This window comes from Bufo bufo, chromosome 8 (genome assembly GCF_905171765.1).
Source record: "Bufo bufo chromosome 8, aBufBuf1.1, whole genome shotgun sequence".
Classification (NCBI taxonomy): domain Eukaryota; kingdom Metazoa; phylum Chordata; class Amphibia; order Anura; family Bufonidae; genus Bufo; species Bufo bufo.
Window position 1 is genome coordinate 138213551 of NC_053396.1, and position 19342 is coordinate 138232892.

Here is a 19342-nt window from a genome sequence, read left to right on the forward strand (position 1 = left end):
ACCTGTGCAGTCATATATATAGCTAAATATGCTTATTGGGCCTGTCAGTGTCCCTTTAAAGAGAACCAGTCACTACAAAATGCAGTGCAGTCAGCATGTTATAGAGCAGAGGGGCTGAGCAGATCGATACATAGTTAATGGGAAAATATTCAGTAAAACTTGTCATTTATAGCTCTGCTTTTTCTGCACTTAAGATCACCTCATATACAACTATCAGTGACAGCCATCTCTGTATACGCACTTCCACACTTGAAGTATAAATAAACAGTTAGAATAAATCTTGTCCACAAAATAATTTTTATATATATATATATATATATATATATATATATATATATATATATATATATATATATATACACACACACATACAGTACAGACCAAAAGTTTGGACACACCTTCTCATTCAAAGAGTTTTCTTTATTTTCATGACTATGAAGGCATCAAAACTATGAATTACTACATGTGGAATTATATACATAACAAACAAGTGTGAAACAACTGAAAATATGTCATATTCTAGGTTCTTCAAAGTAGCCACCTTTTGCTTTGATCACTGCTTTGCACACTCTTGGCATTCTCTTGATGAGCTTCAAGAGGTAGTCCCCTGAAATGGTTTTCACTTCACAGGTGTGCCCTGTCAGGTGTAATAAGTGGGATTTCTTGCCTTATAAATGGGATTGGGACCATCAGTTGCGTTGAGGAGAAGTCAGGTGGATACACAGCTGATAGTCCTACTGAATAGACTGTTAGAGTTTGTATTATGGCAAGAAAAAAGCAGCTAAGTAAAGAAAAACGAGTGGCCATCATTACTTTAAGAAATGAAGGTCAGTCAGCCGAAAAATTGGGAAAACTTTAAAAGTAAGGGCTATTTGACCATGAAGGAGAGTGATGGGGTGTTGCGCCAGATGACCTGGCCTCCACAGTCACCGGACCTGAACCCAATCGAGATGGTTTGGGGTGAGCTGGACCGCAGAGTGAAGGCAAAAGGGCCAACAAGTGCTAAGCATCTCTGGGAACTCCTTCAAGACTGTTGGAAGACCATTTCAGGGGACTACCTCTTGAAGCTCATCAAGAGAATGTCAAGAGTGTGCAAAGCAGTAATCAAAGCAAAAGGTGGCTACTTTGAAGAACCTAGAATATGACATATTTTCAGTTGTTTCACACTTATTTGTTATGTATATAATTCCACATGTGTTAATTCATAGTTTTGATGCCTTCAGTGTGAATCTACAATTTTCATAGTCATGAAAATAAAGAAAACTCTTTGAATGAGAAGGTGTGTCCAAACTTTTGGTCTGTACTTATATATGTATATATATATATATATATATATATATATATATATATATATATATACTAGCAAAAGGGCCCGGCTTCGCACGGGTATATTTCAACTATTTCATTTAAAGGTTTCTGTGTGTCATTAAAAGATAGACAGTATCCCCCATAACAGTGACCTCTACAGTACCTGCCCCACTGTCTGCTGAGCTGTGTATCTAATATCCTATCCTGTGTGATACTGTCTGCTGAGCTGTGCACGTTGTCATGTAGCCCTAGCCTAAAGCTGACCTACAGCAGTGAAGAAAAATGGCTGGGTTGTTATGGAAACCTGGAGTAAAACTGTGTGTATGTGGAGACTAAGGGCCTGCGAGCTTCTATTGGCTGATAAGGGACATGTGACCGTGTGTATTGCAGTTGGGATATGAGTAAAAGACTTGCAGGCTTCTATTGGTTAATGCAGGTCATTTTTGGGGAATATCTCAGGAACAGTATGTCCTAGAGAGCTGACTCAGTCTAAAACTTTCCCGGACACCTGATGTACCTGTGTGCCAAATTTGGTGAAGATCGGTCCAGTCGTTTGGTCGCGCATACAGACACTAATTTTTATAAATATAATATAATATAATATAATATAATATACACACACACACACACACACACACACATTCTGCTCCATAACATACTGCATTTGTGGTAACAGGTTCTCTTACTTCCAGCTCAGATCATGGAAAAGAGGAAACAAATCAATTCCTTTTAGCGACTAAGTAATATTACTAACCGACAGACTAGCAGTGAACTCCACAGTGAGAAATACTCTTAGTAAGCACTATTCATACTTCCAAATGTAGTGAACTAGATATCAGACTTCTCCCAAGGCTATTTAGAAATTATTTCCCAAAAATAAAAAGAAAGTAAGTGCTTTTTTCTAGAAACCGCTCCACTCTCTTTCAGAGGCTGTGTCTGGTAATGCAGCCCAGCCCAATTCACTTGAAAGGTGACCTACAATACTAGACCAAGCCCATGGCATGACTGTGTATCCTAATTTTAACCTTCCTCTCACTGGAATGTGTCCACTGGGTGGCTCTGCTCTGGCTTCTCCTCACCAGGCTCATCTTCACTGAAAGTGTTTCTCACTATATGTAAATAAGCCAAGACCTGTTAATCCGGCTGATCTGGGAGTGGAGAAGCCGGAGAGGAGCCGTTCAGCTATGAGACACTTCAGTGCTTGAGAAAAATTATTCTTTGTGATGTGGGAGCCAGTCAGTATTTCATCCAGCCAATGGTTAGGTCAGCATGAATCAACAGGTTCACTTTAAGCCATGCTCTACTTAATTAACCATGTACAACGGTCTACCCCTTTACATACCGGAATCCTGTTCCTGGACCTGAAGGCGGCAACTTTCCTGAGATCGTCATCTGCGGCATGAAATGGCACCATTAACAGAGGAGGGTAGGTGTCACAGAACTCATAGGTTTTATTAATGAAGCTTAATCTCCAATTATCGTTTGGTAAACCCTGGGGGCACAACAGGAAAAAAAAAAAAAAAAGATATGTCGTCAGTAATTTCAGCTCTTTCTGCCTTGTCCACTGTAGTAAGACCCTGTAACCACAGGGTGGTGATCACATCTCACCATATGAAGACATCTGCGCTATGGATAGAGAGAAGAGGACAAAAGACAGAAATACCAGGCTGAACAATTCACATCGGGAGCTTCAATAGTCTCCGTGAGCCGGCCCATGGTGTGAGGAGGGCCTGGAGGTATATCCGAGCCCTAAGTGGAAATGCACAGACACAAAATGGGTGTAATCGCTTTAATGGAATAATGATTGAAAATGTTAGGAGGGCGGAGTGGCCATTGAGCTGGCAGCTGTTGTACTAACAGGCTGACTCAACCTGGGCAGGGAGCCCGGATGCCTTGCTCATACCACATGGAAGTTTTCAGACAATAATGGGAAGTGCTTAATGCGCTGTATGTCGGACTGACAAGGCTAAAAATGAAGAAAGTGTTAATTATTAGACTGTGTGACCCTTGCTATGATCAGTGCATATTCACTACAAACTCCAATTACGTAGGACATTGCACTACGATGCAACCTGTGGCTGTCGGCTGGCTGCAGTACAAGTCGCATGCACCAAGTGCTGTACACTACATGGTCAGACAGTCTGCGCTCACACCCAAGGACAAGGAGGGATCGCTCATTTGAATCCATCTCCTCCCTTCTTGGACAGCAAAACCTGGCTCGTATATTCCTATGACTGCAAGCGTGGGTTCTAGAATGTCAATCTTAGGCCTCATTCACACGACTGTTTGGGTCGCACTCTGTGTGCTGTCCGCATCCGTTGCTCCTTTCCGTGGCTCCGCAAGAAGAATAGAACATGTCCTATTTTTGTCGTTTTATGGACAAGAATAGGCATTTCTATAATGGGTGGCAGTTTCCGTTCTCCAAATTGCGGAACGCACACTGCAGGCATCAGTGTTTTGAGGAACCGCAATTTGCAGACCCCAAAACACGGCGGGTTGTGCGTATGTAGCGTAAAGGGTCTATTCACACGTCCGCAAAATGGGCCCGCATCCGTTCCGCAATTTTGCGGAACAGGTGCGGACCCATTCATTTTCAATGGGGCTGGAATGTGCTGTCCGCATCCGCATTTGCGGATCCGCAAAAAAAATAGAACATGTCCTAATCTTGTCCGGAATTTTCTATGAGGGTGCCGGCAATGTGCGGTCCACAAAATGCGGAAAGCACATTGGCGGTGTCCTTGTTTTGCGGATCCGCAAAACACATACGGACATCTGAATGGACCCTTAAAGAATTTAATTACTGGGATCATCGCTTTCACTTTTCTTAAGGGGACTACATCATTTATTTAAATGGGGTTTCCTCCGGATAGGTCATCAGTATCTGATGGGTGGGGTCAGACACCCAGCACCCATGCCGATCAGCTGTTTGAAGAGGCTGCAATGCTCTGGTCAGAAGCGCAGCCTCTTCTTAGGCCTGTGGCGTTATGATCATTGGTGGCATGGCCTAGCTGTAGCTCCATCCCATTCAAGTGAATGAGACTGGGTTGCAATACCAAGCACAGCCACTATACAACGGATAGCTCTGTGCTTGGTAAGCTACCAGGAGACCACCGGAGACTCACCAGTGCGCTGCAGCCCCTTCAAGCAACGGATCGGCAAACGTGGTGGGAGTCGAATCAATCGACATGCCCCATCTTGTCTATCCCCCGACGAGTAGAATGTTCAGGGTTTGGGACATTACCATCTTTTTAAAGGGTTTTCCAGCTAATGTCACACAATCCCAGAAAATTCGGGGTCTAGGAAGTGGAGAGGTGGAGAGTTGTTCAGCAGGATCCTCCCTTTGGGATGCTTTAGGCTCTGTTCACATTAGGTTTTGTAGTCATCACTTTACTGGGACTCGGAATATGATTTTGGGGGGGGGGGGGGGGGGGAGAGAAGGGTTGTGGTCACACTGTAGTCAAACATGATCTTTTAGATTTCAAATTGAAAATTGGCTTTAAAGAAATCAATCTATAGCTGGGACACATTCTTTCAATAACTGTTGGCGTACAGCTAATGAACATGCATGCACCCTTGGTTGAGCGCGCATGTGTTTTTAATAGGAAGAGGGCAATAAGCTGCTGCGTGATCTCTGGCAGATCAAGGCTGGATTACACAGCCCAATGTGTGTGTCCCTTCCCAGCAATTGCCTGCTCACTAGCGGAGGAGATCGCTGCTATTACATGCAGTGATCTCCTCTGCAGCATGGGCGGGGGGGAGATCACTATGCCATCGCTCGTCCCCATGCTGTATAGTGGTTTGCCGGCAGCAGATCGTTATTAGACAGCATGACCTGCCGCCTCCAAACGATAATTTAACATGTCAAAAGATTTGGATTGCCTGATGATCAAGAGTTTGCTTGTTCATCGGGTAATCAGCCACAGTATGTATTACATTGCTTGATTTTTTGGCAGATGACCACGTGAACGCTTGTTAGCGATCATCTTGCAGTACTAATACTACCGGCGATTGCCCGATGAATGAGCAAACGCTTGATCATTGGGCAAACCAAATCTTTTGACGTGTTAAAAAATAATCCATTGCAGGCAGCAGATCGTGGTGTTTATACGGCATGGGGACGAGCGATGGCATAGTGATCACTCCTCCCCATGCTGCGGAGGAGATCGCTGCATGTAATAGCAGCAGTCTCTTCTGGGGGCGAGCAGACGATTGCCGGGAGGGTACTTTTCCCTCCAGACAATTGTCTGCCACATCTGTAATACAGCCTTACGTCTAATATGTATGGCCACTTTAAGACTTCAATAATTCATACTTATGCCTGAGCACTGGTTAGACTCTAAACTGAGCAGACATGGTGCAGGACACTGAGCAGCATGCAGTACACTATACAGGTTTCAGACCGAATAAAGTCATGGCCGTTTATTATTGCAGTCATATATTCGCATATTCCCTCCACAGTAATAACATTGAGTTCACTTTGTAAGTCTGATTGGGCTGGCTTCCTCCTTCGGACCGAAGGCACAATGTGCAGAAGGAGGATCGGGGGCTCCTGACAACGAGGCGCTGCCTGCAGATCAGTAGGGCCTCACCGAGCCACAAGCCGCAGTCACATAACTTGTGGTGTCCTGGCCTATGAGGTGGCGGCAAGTTTTCATTTGGAAAATTTTGTAGCTTTTTATATTTGCTAAAAGGAGAATAAAGTACTACACTACTTCCTTATTCTTTCCACCCAATTCAGAAGTCTGTTTTGTTTGAAGTAAGTGTAATGTTCTCTGCGGCTTAAAGCTACAAACCTATCTGAAAGCCCAGTCACATCGTCTGGTATGTGTCCTCTATTCACTAATGAGATGTCATGGCGAAAAATACTTTCTACCCCCCAAAAAAAAAAAAAAAGCCAAATCTATACAGTAAGTCAACGGTCAGGAAGACACTTGGGAAGGGGGGGGGGGGTCAGTTATTAAACAGAAATATGCCTATATTAGGGGTATTTTTTGTGGCTCAAGGGTCCGTCTCATTTACCATTTTGTACGCCTGGTGTTAGGAGTAGAAAATGGTCTAAATGTACCTGCCTCTTAACTCCGGCAGGTCCCTTATTAAGTGTGCCCCTTGGTGCTCCTGTCCACCCAGGAGATGAGATCTGATAGAATAAGAGAAGACATGCCGATTTCCTGGCAGCACAGCCACTTCATTTCTTAATTTTTGCAATTGGAGGGCTCATAGGAGGTGGATCACCGCCAATAAGACATTGGTAGAGACATCTCGTTAATGCGATTCGTCTCACTATGTAGACACAGAGCACATGATTGTACTTTTGGACCACATCCGATCCATGTTTTTGCAGATTGGATGCAGACCATCCATTTCCATATGTCCATTCCACCAAAAAGATAGAACATGTCCTATTCTTGTCCGTTTTGCGGACAATAGGCATTTTTAATGTGCAGAACAGGAAAATGTGGGACACGCGGTCGGTAACCATGTTTTCCAGATCCGCTATTTGCGGACCACAGAACAGATATGGTTGTGTGGCTCAAGGAACATTTATTAAACTAAAGATGTAACGTACACATCATTACATTTTATATTGCTCAGACATATACATTATATATAGACAAAATCCTGAAAAAAGGCCTCATTTCTGTGTCAGAAATCAGTCCGAAATTCTGTTCACCAGATGGAGAGTCAGCACCGTACAAGGTAGACATCGGGAGCGTCTACATCACAACAATCACTAATGGTGCTTCATTTAAGGCTCCATTCACACGTCCGAAACGTATTTTGCGGATCCACGGAGCCGCAAAACACGGAAAGCGGCAATGTGCATTCCGCATTTTGCGGACCGCACATTGCCAGTACTAATAGAATATGCCTGTTCTTGTCCGCAATTGCGGACAAGAAAAGGACATGTTCTATTTTTTTGCGGAACAGAAGTGCGGACCCGGAAGTGCGGGTCCGCAATTCCGTGTCCGGGCAGCACATACTTTTTAATTTTTTTTAGAGAAACGCTGGGAACACTCGATAATATTAAAATAACAGATACCCATTTCAGCTGCCTCTGGTCTGGCGTTTGAGACTTTTATACTGATGACCTATCCTCAGTATTATGGTGGGGGTCTGACATCCAGGACCCCCACTGACCAGCTGTTTGAGAAAACACTGGTACTGGTATTGCAGCTTGGCCCCATTCGCGAATGGGGCTGAGTTCCGCCTAGGTCATGTGACTGATGAACGTGATGTCACATGGTCCAGGCTAAGCTGAAAGAAAGCCGCAACCGGTGTCTTCTCAAACAGCTGATCATCGGGGCAGATACTGATGACCTATCCAGAGGATAGGTCATTCGTATTAAAGTCTCAGAAACCCCTTTTAGGGTACTTTCACAGTGGCGTTATTCTTTTCCAGTATTGAAATCCGGTAAAAGGGCTCAATACCAGAAAAAAAACTAATTCGTTTTGTCCTAATGCATTCTGAATGGAAAGCAATCCAATCAGTATGCATCAGGATGTCCCGTCCCTTGTGTGGTATTTGACCAGCTTGCTGCAGTACTTTTTCCAGCCAAAATTGCGGAACAATACCGCACTTGCCAGATCCAGCATTAATTTCCATAGCGATGTATTAATGCCGGATCCGGTACCATGTGTTCTGGAAATTGCCGTGTTGCCAGATCCGATTTTCCGGTCTGCGCCGGGATATAGGAGGAGCTACTTTCACTTTTGATCTTTGAAAACTGATCCGGAAATTTTTTTTAAAAATGTTTGCTGGATTCTAACAACGCTAGTGTGAAAGAAGCCTAAGTTTTCCAGATGTTCTTTTGTCATTTTCCAGTATATACAAACCGGATTCCAAAAAAGTTGGGACACTATACAAATCGTGAATAAAAACTGAATGCAATGATGTGGAGGTGCCAACTTCTAATATTTTATTCAGAATAGAACATAAATCACGGAACAAAAGTTTAAACTGAGAAAATGTACCATTTTAAGGGAGAAATATGTTGAATCAGAATTTCATGGTGTCAACAAATCCCCAAAAAGTTGGGACAAGGCCATTTTCACCACTGTGTGGCATCTCCCCTTCTTCTTACAACACTCAACAGACGTCTGGGGACCGAGGAGACCAGTTTCTCAAGTTTAGAAATAGGAATGCTCTCCCATTCTTGTCTAATACAGGCCTCTAACTGTTCAATCGTCTTGGGCCTTCTTTGTTGCACCTTCCTCTTTATGATGCGCCAAATGTTCTCTATAGGTGAAAGATCTGGACTGCAGACTGGCCATTTCAGTACCCGGATCCTTCTCCTACGCAGCCATGATGTTGTGATTGATGCAGAATGTGGTCTGGCATTATCTTGTTGAAAAATGCAGGGTCTTCCCTGAAAGAGATGACGTCTGGATGGGAGCACATGTTGTTCTAGAACCTGAATATATTTTTCTGCATTGATGGTGCCTTTCCAGACATGCAAGCTGCCCATGCCACACGCACTCATGCAACCCCATACCATCAGAGATGCAGGCTTCTGAACTGAGCGTTGATAACAACTTGGGTTGTCCTTGTCCTCTTTGGTCCGGATGACATGGCGTCCCAGATTTCCAAAAAGAACTTTGAATCGTGACTCGTCTGACCACAGAACAGTCTTCCATTTTGCCACACTCCATTTTAAATGATCCCTGGCCCAGGGAAAACGCCTGAGCTTGTGGATCTTGCTTAGAAATGGCTTCTTCTTTGCACTGTAGAGTTTCAGCTGGCAACGGCGGATGGCACGGTGGATTGTGTTCACTGACAATGGTTTCTGAAGTATTCCTGAGCCCATTCTGTGATTTCCTTTACAGTAGCATTCCTGTTTGTGGTGCAGTGTCGTTTAAGGGCCCGGAGATCACGGGCATCCAGTATGGTTTTACGGCCTTGAACCTTACGCACAGAGATTGTTCCAGATTCTCTGAATCTTCGGATGATGTTATGCACAGTTGATGATGATAGATGCAAAGTCTTTGCAATTTTTCGCTGGGTAACACCTTTCTGATATTGTTCCACTATCTTTCTGCGCAACATTGTGGGAATTGGTGATCCTCTACCCATCTTGGCTTCTGAGAGACACTGCCACTCTGAGAAGCTCTTTTTATACCCAATCATGTTGCCAATTGACCTAATTAGTGTTAATTGGTCTTCCAGCTCTTCGTTATGCTCAAATTTACTTTTTCCAGCCTCTTATTGCTACTTGTCCCAACTTTTTTGGGATTTGTTGACACCGTGAAATTTTGAATCAACTTATTTTTCCTTTAAAATGATACATTTACTCGGATTAAACGTTTGATCTGTCATCTACGTTCTATTACAAATAAAATATTGACATTTGCCATCTCCACATCATTGCATTCAGTTTTTATTCACAATTTGTTTAGTGTCCCTACTTTTTTGGAATCCGGTTGGTATATTATTGGTTATTTATACACTGCTTAAGGCACGTTCATGGGAAAAGTGGAGAAGTCTTTTTTACGGACCATCTGCATCAAAATCTTTTATGCTGCTGCATTTTGATGCATTTCATGTCGTCCTTTATTACAGATTTATATTATTGTCAATACATGGACATGCGACACTCCTTTTCTTAATGTAAATGGTCATGACGATTCACTGATGGCAAGCAGGGATCTTGCCAATGGTGAGGAAGTAAAGCACAGTGAATATTAGAAGAATTTTCTTGCATAATGACCGCATAGGTCTAGATCAATCCCTTTAACCATTTGTGTCCCAGGCTAGAAGACAATACACTAAACTGACCAGAACGTGCGAGGCTGAGCACTTACCTGCCTCCGAAACTCTGAAACAGGATCATAGACATCCCAGCCATTCTGCGGAAATCTTTCTTCATTTACAAAGGCAAAGAATTGCTGGAATAAAATGAGAAGAAAAAGAAAATCAGTACAAGCAGTCATCATATAATTTTGGGCAAGATGGTCTTTCTTGGGAAGCGGTACAGCGCATTCATGGCCCATGTACATAAACCCTTGGGTTGGCCATACATGTACTGGAAACATGGCTGCCGCTTTTACGGTCAATTCTTTGGCTTTTGGTCACATGCAAAAAAAAAAACACCTCCAGGGTGCACCTCTACAATGACCGGTAGCCCATTGCAGCGATTCTCATCTGTTCTCTGAACAGTACTCAGTATAATCAGGAGTGGGTTTTATCTCCTCCGGTACAGCCGCAGTTGACTCCGGTGAGGTCACTGACCACCAGCCAGGAATATGAATGTATGCTCCGAATAGAGGTCAGTCTCATGAAGTGCCCGACGTCTGCCCAACTACAATGGGATATCAGTTCTGTTACAGAATCTTGCAAGGACTAGACATAGAAAGGAAGACCTTTGGAAAATGTCCCAGAAATCCAACCGTGTGAGGCCTGAACTGCTCAGTACTGCAATACTACAATATGTCGGGTGGACCAGACAAGAAGTGGCTCCTGACAAGTGACAATTTCTTCATAATTACACAAAAAAAAATGCCAGCGAGCTTCCTGAATAATATTATAATGCTCAACTGAGGGTGAACTGCACAGAGTGCGGCTTCTCTACCTGTGCGTCTGTAATCAGAATAACTCATGTTACACTGTGCTCAATTGTAAGGCCGAGTTCACACCTCCGTCAAGCAGATCCGGCACAGAGCAGCCTCCAGAATCTTGCAGGGTCCAACATGGCTGGATTCTCTACTTCACCGCCAGATCCCCATGGACGGTAATGAGGTCCGACGGTGATCTGACTGCTTTCCAGCATAAATGACAGGTTTCGGCCTGAGAAAAACGGTTGCATGCAATTGATTTGTGGCGGATCAGGCAGCCGGATCTCCTTGAACTCCGCCCAAGATGCCCATAAACCAGGGTGGATTTGATTTAAATCACTAGTCAGTAACACTTGATTTAAATCATAGTTTTCTACATAAAGACTAATTCTTGCTGGTATAACTTCTAATATGCAAGTAGATGAAGATTTTAAGAATAACAACTTTTCATATTAGTTTGATTAGGTTGATTCTGCATTCATAGGTTTGTAGAAGTTAGTTTTCTCAACTCTGTTCATGTTATAACATTTTTGCTGTGAAGAGGCATGTGATCTCTGCTGAGTCAAATTCAGTTTTGAGAACTGCAAAAGCAAACCAAGCATCTGTGATAATATCTTGCAGGCAGAGAGCACTTAATTTCTACTGGTAATGCCTCTCCCTATACACCCAAGCATTCTGCTAGCATTTCCTGCTGCTCTATGACATTGTCTGCCTACCTTTAAGTCTTCTGAAATAATGACCCCTAAATCCCTTTCCTCAGATACTGAGGTTAGGACTATCACTGATTTTATATTCTGCTCTTGGGTTTTTACGCCCCAGGTGCATTATCTTGCACTTATCAACATTAAATTTTAGTTGCCAGATTTTTGACCATTCCTCTAGTTTTCCTAAATCCTTTTCCATTTGGTGTATCCCTTCTGGAACATCAACCCTGTTACAAATCTGTCATCAGAAAAAAGACCTTACCATCGAGGCCTTCTGCAATATATATTAAACAATATGGGTCCCAGAACAGATCCCTGAGGTACCTCACTGGTAACAAGACCATGGTCTGAATATACTCCATTGACTACAACCCTCTGTTGTCTGTCCCTCAGCCTCATTCTACATGATTAAAAAACTTATCTTTATTTCATGATGGAATAACCTTTGGATGGTAATATATTTTCCTCAAAAAGCATTTTATATTAAAAAAAAAATCCGATTTAAATGAAAAAAAATCAGATTTTTTTTATTTTCTTTTTTAAAAATCATTGATTTTTATCCACCCTGCCATAAACTGATAAACCAGATTTATGCACTTCATGCTGCCGCTCTGAAGGCGATACACCTCTAAATTTGTCCATCCAATTTAGATAGCAGAACGAGCAGACCATCCCGTACACATACATGCTCAGCTTGGGTGAGAATGCATGTCTTTTGAACTAGATCAGGGGAGAAGGCGGCTGTCAGACACATTCGGCATACTAAAATCCCAATGCCTAGTTCTTCTCTCCCCAATATCTATCCGTTGGGGAGAGTCAGGAGGCCCCCATACACATTAGATGGCCAGTCAAGCAAAAACAAAACAAAAAAAAAAAAAAAAACACACACACTGTTCGTCCAACATTAAAGGGTTGTCACATAATAAATATTCGACACCTTTACAAATTTAGCATAGCCACCAAGTTATTCACTCTAATCTATCTATATAGCACCATCTGCTGTCTGGCTCACTGAGGTTGATGCACATGCTCAGTTCCATCCTTCAACTGGCGCTGGATGCAGCAGAAAGGACACGCCTCCTGAGAAAGTGCATGCTCCCCGAGCTGCCAGCTTGAAATAAATCTAGCAGAACAAATGGAACAATGAATGGGGAGATCGCTGGATCCTTGTGAGGTACAGGGCTGGTTCCAAGTTTGTTACAAAGAGAACGTCATGTACTATATGATGTATGATTTTCATTTTTTACATTACTCACGGGATGACCCTTTTAATTCTAATGTGTATGGCCAGCTTAAAGGGGTTCTCCGGGCATTTAATATTGATAGCCTATCCTCAAGATAGGTCATCAATATCAGATCGGCAGGGGTTCAACCGCCGATCGGCTGTATGAGAAGACGGCACGTACAGTACATACATCTCCCTTCCCGTTTGCTGCTGCTTTGCCATAGACAGGCAGCGGTGAGACGGGAGATAGCACGTGAGCACTGCGCACGCCGTCTCCTCATACAGCCGATCGGCGGTTAGACTCCGCCAATCTGATATTGATGACCTTAGCTGAGGATAGGTCATCAATATTAAAAGCCCGGAGAACCCCTTTAACACCCAGCTGGTCAATTGTTCAGATGTGCAGTATTGGATAAGGAAATTTCACCCATACTGCCCTCAGAGATTCCAGGGGGTACTTCCTAAATATGGCGGTACCCATCAGGGCAGTGTGGCCTGCAGGCAGTAGCTGCATACATCTTGCAGAGCTCTGGTTGGGGGAGGAGTTGTACAGTGGCTGTTTTACAAATGTATGTCAAGTTCAGGAGAAACTAATGGCGGCACGCACTGCTCTCGTTAGAGAAGAAAAAAAAAAAGAAGCCTTATAATCAAAGTGTGAGCGAGGAGGGGGTAATGTGTACAGAAGCCATCCGAACAATGCGTCTACTGCTGTGCCGTGAATGACAGATTTGCTGTGATCAGTATCTTTCTCCAACACGGCAATTTCTGCACAAAGAAACATCTCCTTTACTTACAAGTGCATAGCAATTTCTTACCGCTTCATCACTTAACACATTTAAATCGAGGTTAAGTTACAAAAGGCAGGATCTGAGCAGGGCAATAAATGCCATGACACAAGGAACAGGAAGGGTTAATAATATTATCATCATCAACAACATTTATTTATATAGCGCCATCATATTCCGCAGCGCTTTACAAATTAAAGGGTTAAACACATATGACGCCCACAGTCAGCAGAGAAATACAGCTTGCCATGACCGTAACCCCCAATATCTTCTTTGGAACAGTTACAATAGTCTACATCTGGACCTACAAGGTCTGACACGAAAGATTCGAAGGGTTCAGCCCCACCATGTATCATACAGGGTTAAGTAAGGTACCATGGTTAGTCCTCTGTAAGAAACACGTGTGCTTTTTTAATACTAACTGATCCACATCAGCTAAGATATATATTTTTTCACTGATGACTTCCACTCTGCATAGGTGATCAGTATCTGATTGGTGGGGGTCCGACAACTGGGACACCTGCAAATCATCTGAGAAGGCACCAGCGCTTGCATTATCACGTCGTGTCATGTTTTATTGGTCACATGGCCTAGGATAGGTCACCCGTAAAAAATATCGCGGAAAACCCTTTTAATGTTAGATATAGGATGTTGTGTAGCTTTGATTACTATGCGTTTAATTGATTACTATGGTCACTGCACTTTCAACAAAGTTTACATAAATCAATAGTACAGATGAATATAAGAAACTTTGTAATATATCTCATAAGAGAAAAATGCCTATTTCTCCCTGTAGCAGCTCACTCCTCATAGATTTCTATGGGCAGCACTTAATTATTTTCAGCTATAACACTGATTTATGCAAAGTCTGATGTGACCCTTTAAATTTATAGATGAATACAGAAGGGGTTAAACAAAATTAGAAAAACATGGCTGTTTTTCTCTAAAAGCAGCACTATACCCGTCCCTAGGTTGTATACGGTATTTCAGCTCAGCCTCATTTACTTTAATTAAGCCGAGCTAAAATACCAGACAAAACCCATGAACCGATGTGGCACAGCATTTTGGAGGAAAGCAGTCATGTTTTGCATCCCTGGACAACCCCTTAAATTTTTTTCTGCCGAATTGCGAGAGTTCATATTACAGTTATAGGGGTTGTCCAAATCTTTACAAGTGATGACCTACCCTCATCACTATCTGACCAGGGGGGAAAAGGGTGTTCAACATCAGGCACTTCCGCTGGTCAGCTATTCTGCATGGAACTACGTAGCTCTGTCTATTGTGTGGTGAACGGAACTAGTTACTGCAGCATTGCTCCCATTCACTTCAATGGGGGCAATGCTGCAGTAACCAGATGTGTCCACTGCACAACAGACAGAGCTACGCAGTTCCAATAACAGAGCTACTACAAAAGCTGAAAGGTGGGGGTAAGGGGTGTCCAATCCCTCCAACCAGATAGTGATGGCCTATCCTGAGGCTAGAACATCACTTATAAAAGGTTGGAATCTGTGCTGAAAGAGTCGGACCCCGCTAATCTGATATTGATGACCTACCTTAAGGATAGACCTTAAATAGTAAAAAGCGGACAACCCTTTAGCATTTTCCTAGTACACAGTACAGCTGGCACTATGTAGTAGTCATTGACGAAGGTTACAGCAGGCAGAACCCCAATGATCAGACATCAGAGCCACCAAGGTCTATGATAAGACAACCCCTTTAAGACAGCATAATGGTAAGTAGCGCAACTCATGGATTCACACAATGATCAGATACATAACAGTACCATTAAAACAACCTTCATAGACTGGTGCAATTCAGATTTTTTCCCCCCAGAAAATAAATGAGCACTACACTGAAAATCATCTGCACTGAAACGCATCTCTACATCCCCTCTAATTAACCATTTCAGCAGCACATTTCTTCCAGCGCAGGTATTATCATAGGAGGGAGTAATTACATTAGCTTACACAACGCTGATGATTGATGGCTGTTAAATACAGTACATTACGCTCGGGTTTTGCATCATCAGGTCTTTCCAGCAGAAAGTAAGCAGTCTGACATGTAAAACTAGTCTGTTAATATAAGGACAAGTATGACTAAAGCACTTTGTGAGGGTGGAAGGAAACCCTCTGCACCGCTTCCTGTTTCCCCATGTAAATCATATACACTGACAAAGACTTGCAGCCGCCACTGAACACTGATAAAACAGTAATAGAATAATCTGGTAAAAGCAGAACGGTGACACTCAAGTGACAATAAGCACTGTAAAAACATGTCATTGCTAAAGGGAACCCGTCATGGAAATACTGTGCAATCTGTGGGCACCATGTTATCGAGCAGGAGAAGATGAGCAGATTGGTGCATAGTCTGTGAGAAATTCATTAATCTAAATCAGGAATGCCCAACCTGCTGCCCTCCAAATGTTGGAAAACTACAACTCCCAGCATGCCCTGATAGCTGTAGGCTGTCCAGGCATGATGGAAGTTGTAGTTTTGCAAAAGCTGGAGAGCCACAAGTTGGGCATCCCTGATCTAAATCACTTCTGCTCATTCAATGCTTAGGCTTCGAGTGTGTGGTCCTAGTCAGTGACTGACCTGACGCCCACTGGACTCCTAAGGGCAGACGGAGCAGAGATTTAGATCAATAAATTACAAGTTCTCCTCCAGCTCTCTAACATGCCACGTTCCATGTGACAGGTTTATTTTAAAGAGGTTGTGCAAGAATGTTTTTTTTTTTTTTTTTTAAAACCCCTCAACTTCACCCGACCTGTAAAGGGACGGTTACTTACCCGTTTCCCACTACTTCCCCTCCTGTGGACTCTCAGCTCAGAAGACCAGTATACTGTTGATCGGCTGAGGTGCTAGCCCCCATGATCAGATATTGATTACCTATCCTTAGGATGAGGCAATCAACATCAAAATCCTGAACAAGCCCCTTTTAAATGGTGGGTCTCTGGAATTTCATAATTTCTGCTAGAATAATACTATGCTCGAAATGCTGCTTTAACCCCTTAAGGACTCTGCCCTATTTCACTTTAAGGACTTGGCCATTTTTTGCAAATCTGACCAGTGTCACTTTAAGTGCTGATAACTTTAAAACGCTTTGACTTATCCAGGCCATTCTGAGAATGTTTTTTCGTCACATATTGTACTTCATGACACTGGTAAAATGAAGTAAAAAAAAACAACATTTTTATTTATAAAAAAAATTGCAAATTTCCAAGTTTCAATTTCTCTACTTCTATAATACATAGTAATACCTCCAAAAATAGTTATTACTTTACATTCCCCATATGTCTACTTCATGTTTGGATCATTTTGGGAATGATATTTTATTTTTTGGGGATGTTACAAGGCTTAGAAGTTTAGAAGCAAATCTTAAAATTTTTCTGAAATTTTCAAAAACCCAATTTTTAGGGACCAGTTCAGGTCTGAAGTCACTTTGCGAGGCTTACATAATAGAAACCACCCAGAAATGACCCCATTCTATAAACTACACCCCTCAAGATATTCAAAACTGATTTTACAAACTTTGTTAACCCTTTAGGTGTTCCACAAGAGTTAATGGCAAATGGTGTTAAAATTTCAGAATTTAGATTTTTGGGCAGATTTTCCATTTTAATCCATTTTTTCCAGTAACAAAGCAAGGGTTAACAGCCAAACAAAATGCTATATTTATTGCCCCGATTCTGTCGTTTGCAAAAACACCCCATATGTGGCCGTAAACTACTGTACGGGCACACAGTAGGGCGTAGAGGGAAAGGTGCGCCGTATGGTTTTTGGAAGGCAGATTTTGCTGGACTGTTTTTTTGACACCATGTCCCATTTGAAGCCCCCCTGATGCACCCCTAGAGTAAAAACTCCATAAAAGTGACCCCATCTAAGAAACTACACCCCTCAAGGTATTCAAAACTGATTTTACAAACTTTGTTAACCCTTTAGGTGTTCCACAAGATTTAATGGAAAATAGAGCTACAATTTCAAAATGTCACTTTTTGGGCAGATTTTCCATTTTAATATATTTTTTCCAGTTTCAAAGCAAGGGTTAACAGCCAAACAAAACTCATTATTTATGGCCCTGATTCTGTAGTTTACAGAAACACCCCATATGTGGTCGTAAACTGCTGTACGGGCACACGGCAGGGCGCAGAAGGAAAGGAATGCCATACGGTTTTTGGAAGGCAGATTTTGCTGGACTGTTTTTTGAAGCCCCCCTGATGCACCCCTAGAGTAGAAACTCCAAAAAAGTGACCCCATTTTAGAAACGACGGGATAGGGTGGCAGTTTTGTTGGTACTAGTTTAGGGTACATATGATTTTTGGTTGCTATATATATATATATATATATATATATATATATATATATATATATATATATATACATACATACATACATACATACATACATACATACATACATATATATATATATATATATATATATATACATATATACATACACACACTTTTTGTGAGGCAAGATGACAAAAAATGGCTTTTTTGACACTTTTTTTTTTATTTTACTTTTTTAACGGTGGTCATCTGAGGGATAAGGTCATGTGATATTTTTATAAAGTCTGTCGATACGGACGCGGCGATACCCAATATGTATACTTTATTTTTATTTATGTAAGTTTTTACACAATGATTTCATTTTTAAAACAAAAAGAAATAATCATGTTTTAGTGTTTCCATAGTCTAAGAGCCATAGTTTTTTCAGTTTTTGGCCGATTATCTTGGGTAGGGTATGATTTTTGCGGGATGAGATGACGGTTTGATTGGTACCAAATTGGCGTACATGCGACTTTTTTGATCACTTTTATTACCTTTTTTGGGAAGTAAGGTGGGCAAAATTTCAATTTTCTTATAGTTTAAATTTTTTTATTTTTATGGCGTTCACCGTGCGGGGAAAGTAACATGACCGTTTTATAGATCAGGTCGTTACGGACGCGGCGATACCTAATATGTGTAGTGTATTTATATTTTTTTATTCAGTGATAAATGTGTTTTTTTAATCTTTACTTTCACAATTTTTTTTACATTTTTTTGACCCAGACCCACTTGGTTCTTGAAGATCCAGTGGGTCTGATGTCTGTATAATACAGTACACTATATAGTGTATTGTACTGTATCTTACTTACACTTTGTCTGAACAGATCTATGCCTTTAGCACAGATCTGTTCAGCACCATGGACAGCAGGATGCCTGAGAAGGCGTCCTGTTGCCATGGGAACCTTCCCCCTCTGCTCAGTTGTGGCCACAACTTCGCAGACGGGGAAGGGTAAGGAGGGGGGCTCCCTACCTCTGTGACCCCATCCTGTCTGGGGCCACAGCAGCCCCCCAATGGGAGAGGGAGGGAGCTCCCTGACCGTTAACCTTTTCCATACAGCGGTCCGTACGGACCGCGGTATGGAAATGGTTAAACGGCTGACATCTGCACAGATGTCAGTCGTTTATACCAGAGTGTCAGCAATGTGCTGACACTCTGGTATAACCACTGGCCACCAACAAATTTTCAAGAGGAGGCGGGTGGGGGATCGCGATCCTGCCTGCCCCACCGCCCGCCTCCAGTAACCCTCCACCCCCCCTGCACCACCCGCCGGCATATAATCATGAAGGGGTGCGGGGCTGCAAAATCGACATTTGGGGCATTTTAAAGTTTCTGATCCCTGCGGTCAGGGACCATGTGGATCAGAAACTGCAGAAAGCGCAGCAAACCGTAGGTCTGAATTGACCTGCGGTTTGCTGCGATCGCCGATATGGGGGGTTCACA

General features: G+C 42.5%; 1 protein-coding gene across 1 annotated transcript in view; it reads right to left on the reverse strand.

Moving 5' to 3' along the window:
- Nucleotides 1-19342, reverse strand: part of MTM1 (myotubularin 1) — a 107500-nt gene that overhangs the window by 32448 nt on the left and 55710 nt on the right. The window contains exons 7-8 of the mRNA XM_040406497.1: nt 10108-10191; nt 2651-2800 (exon numbers count right to left, since the gene is read on the reverse strand). Coding sequence (XP_040262431.1) covers nt 2651-2800; nt 10108-10191 — 234 coding nt within the window. The remainder of the gene's footprint in view (nt 1-2650; nt 2801-10107; nt 10192-19342) is intronic.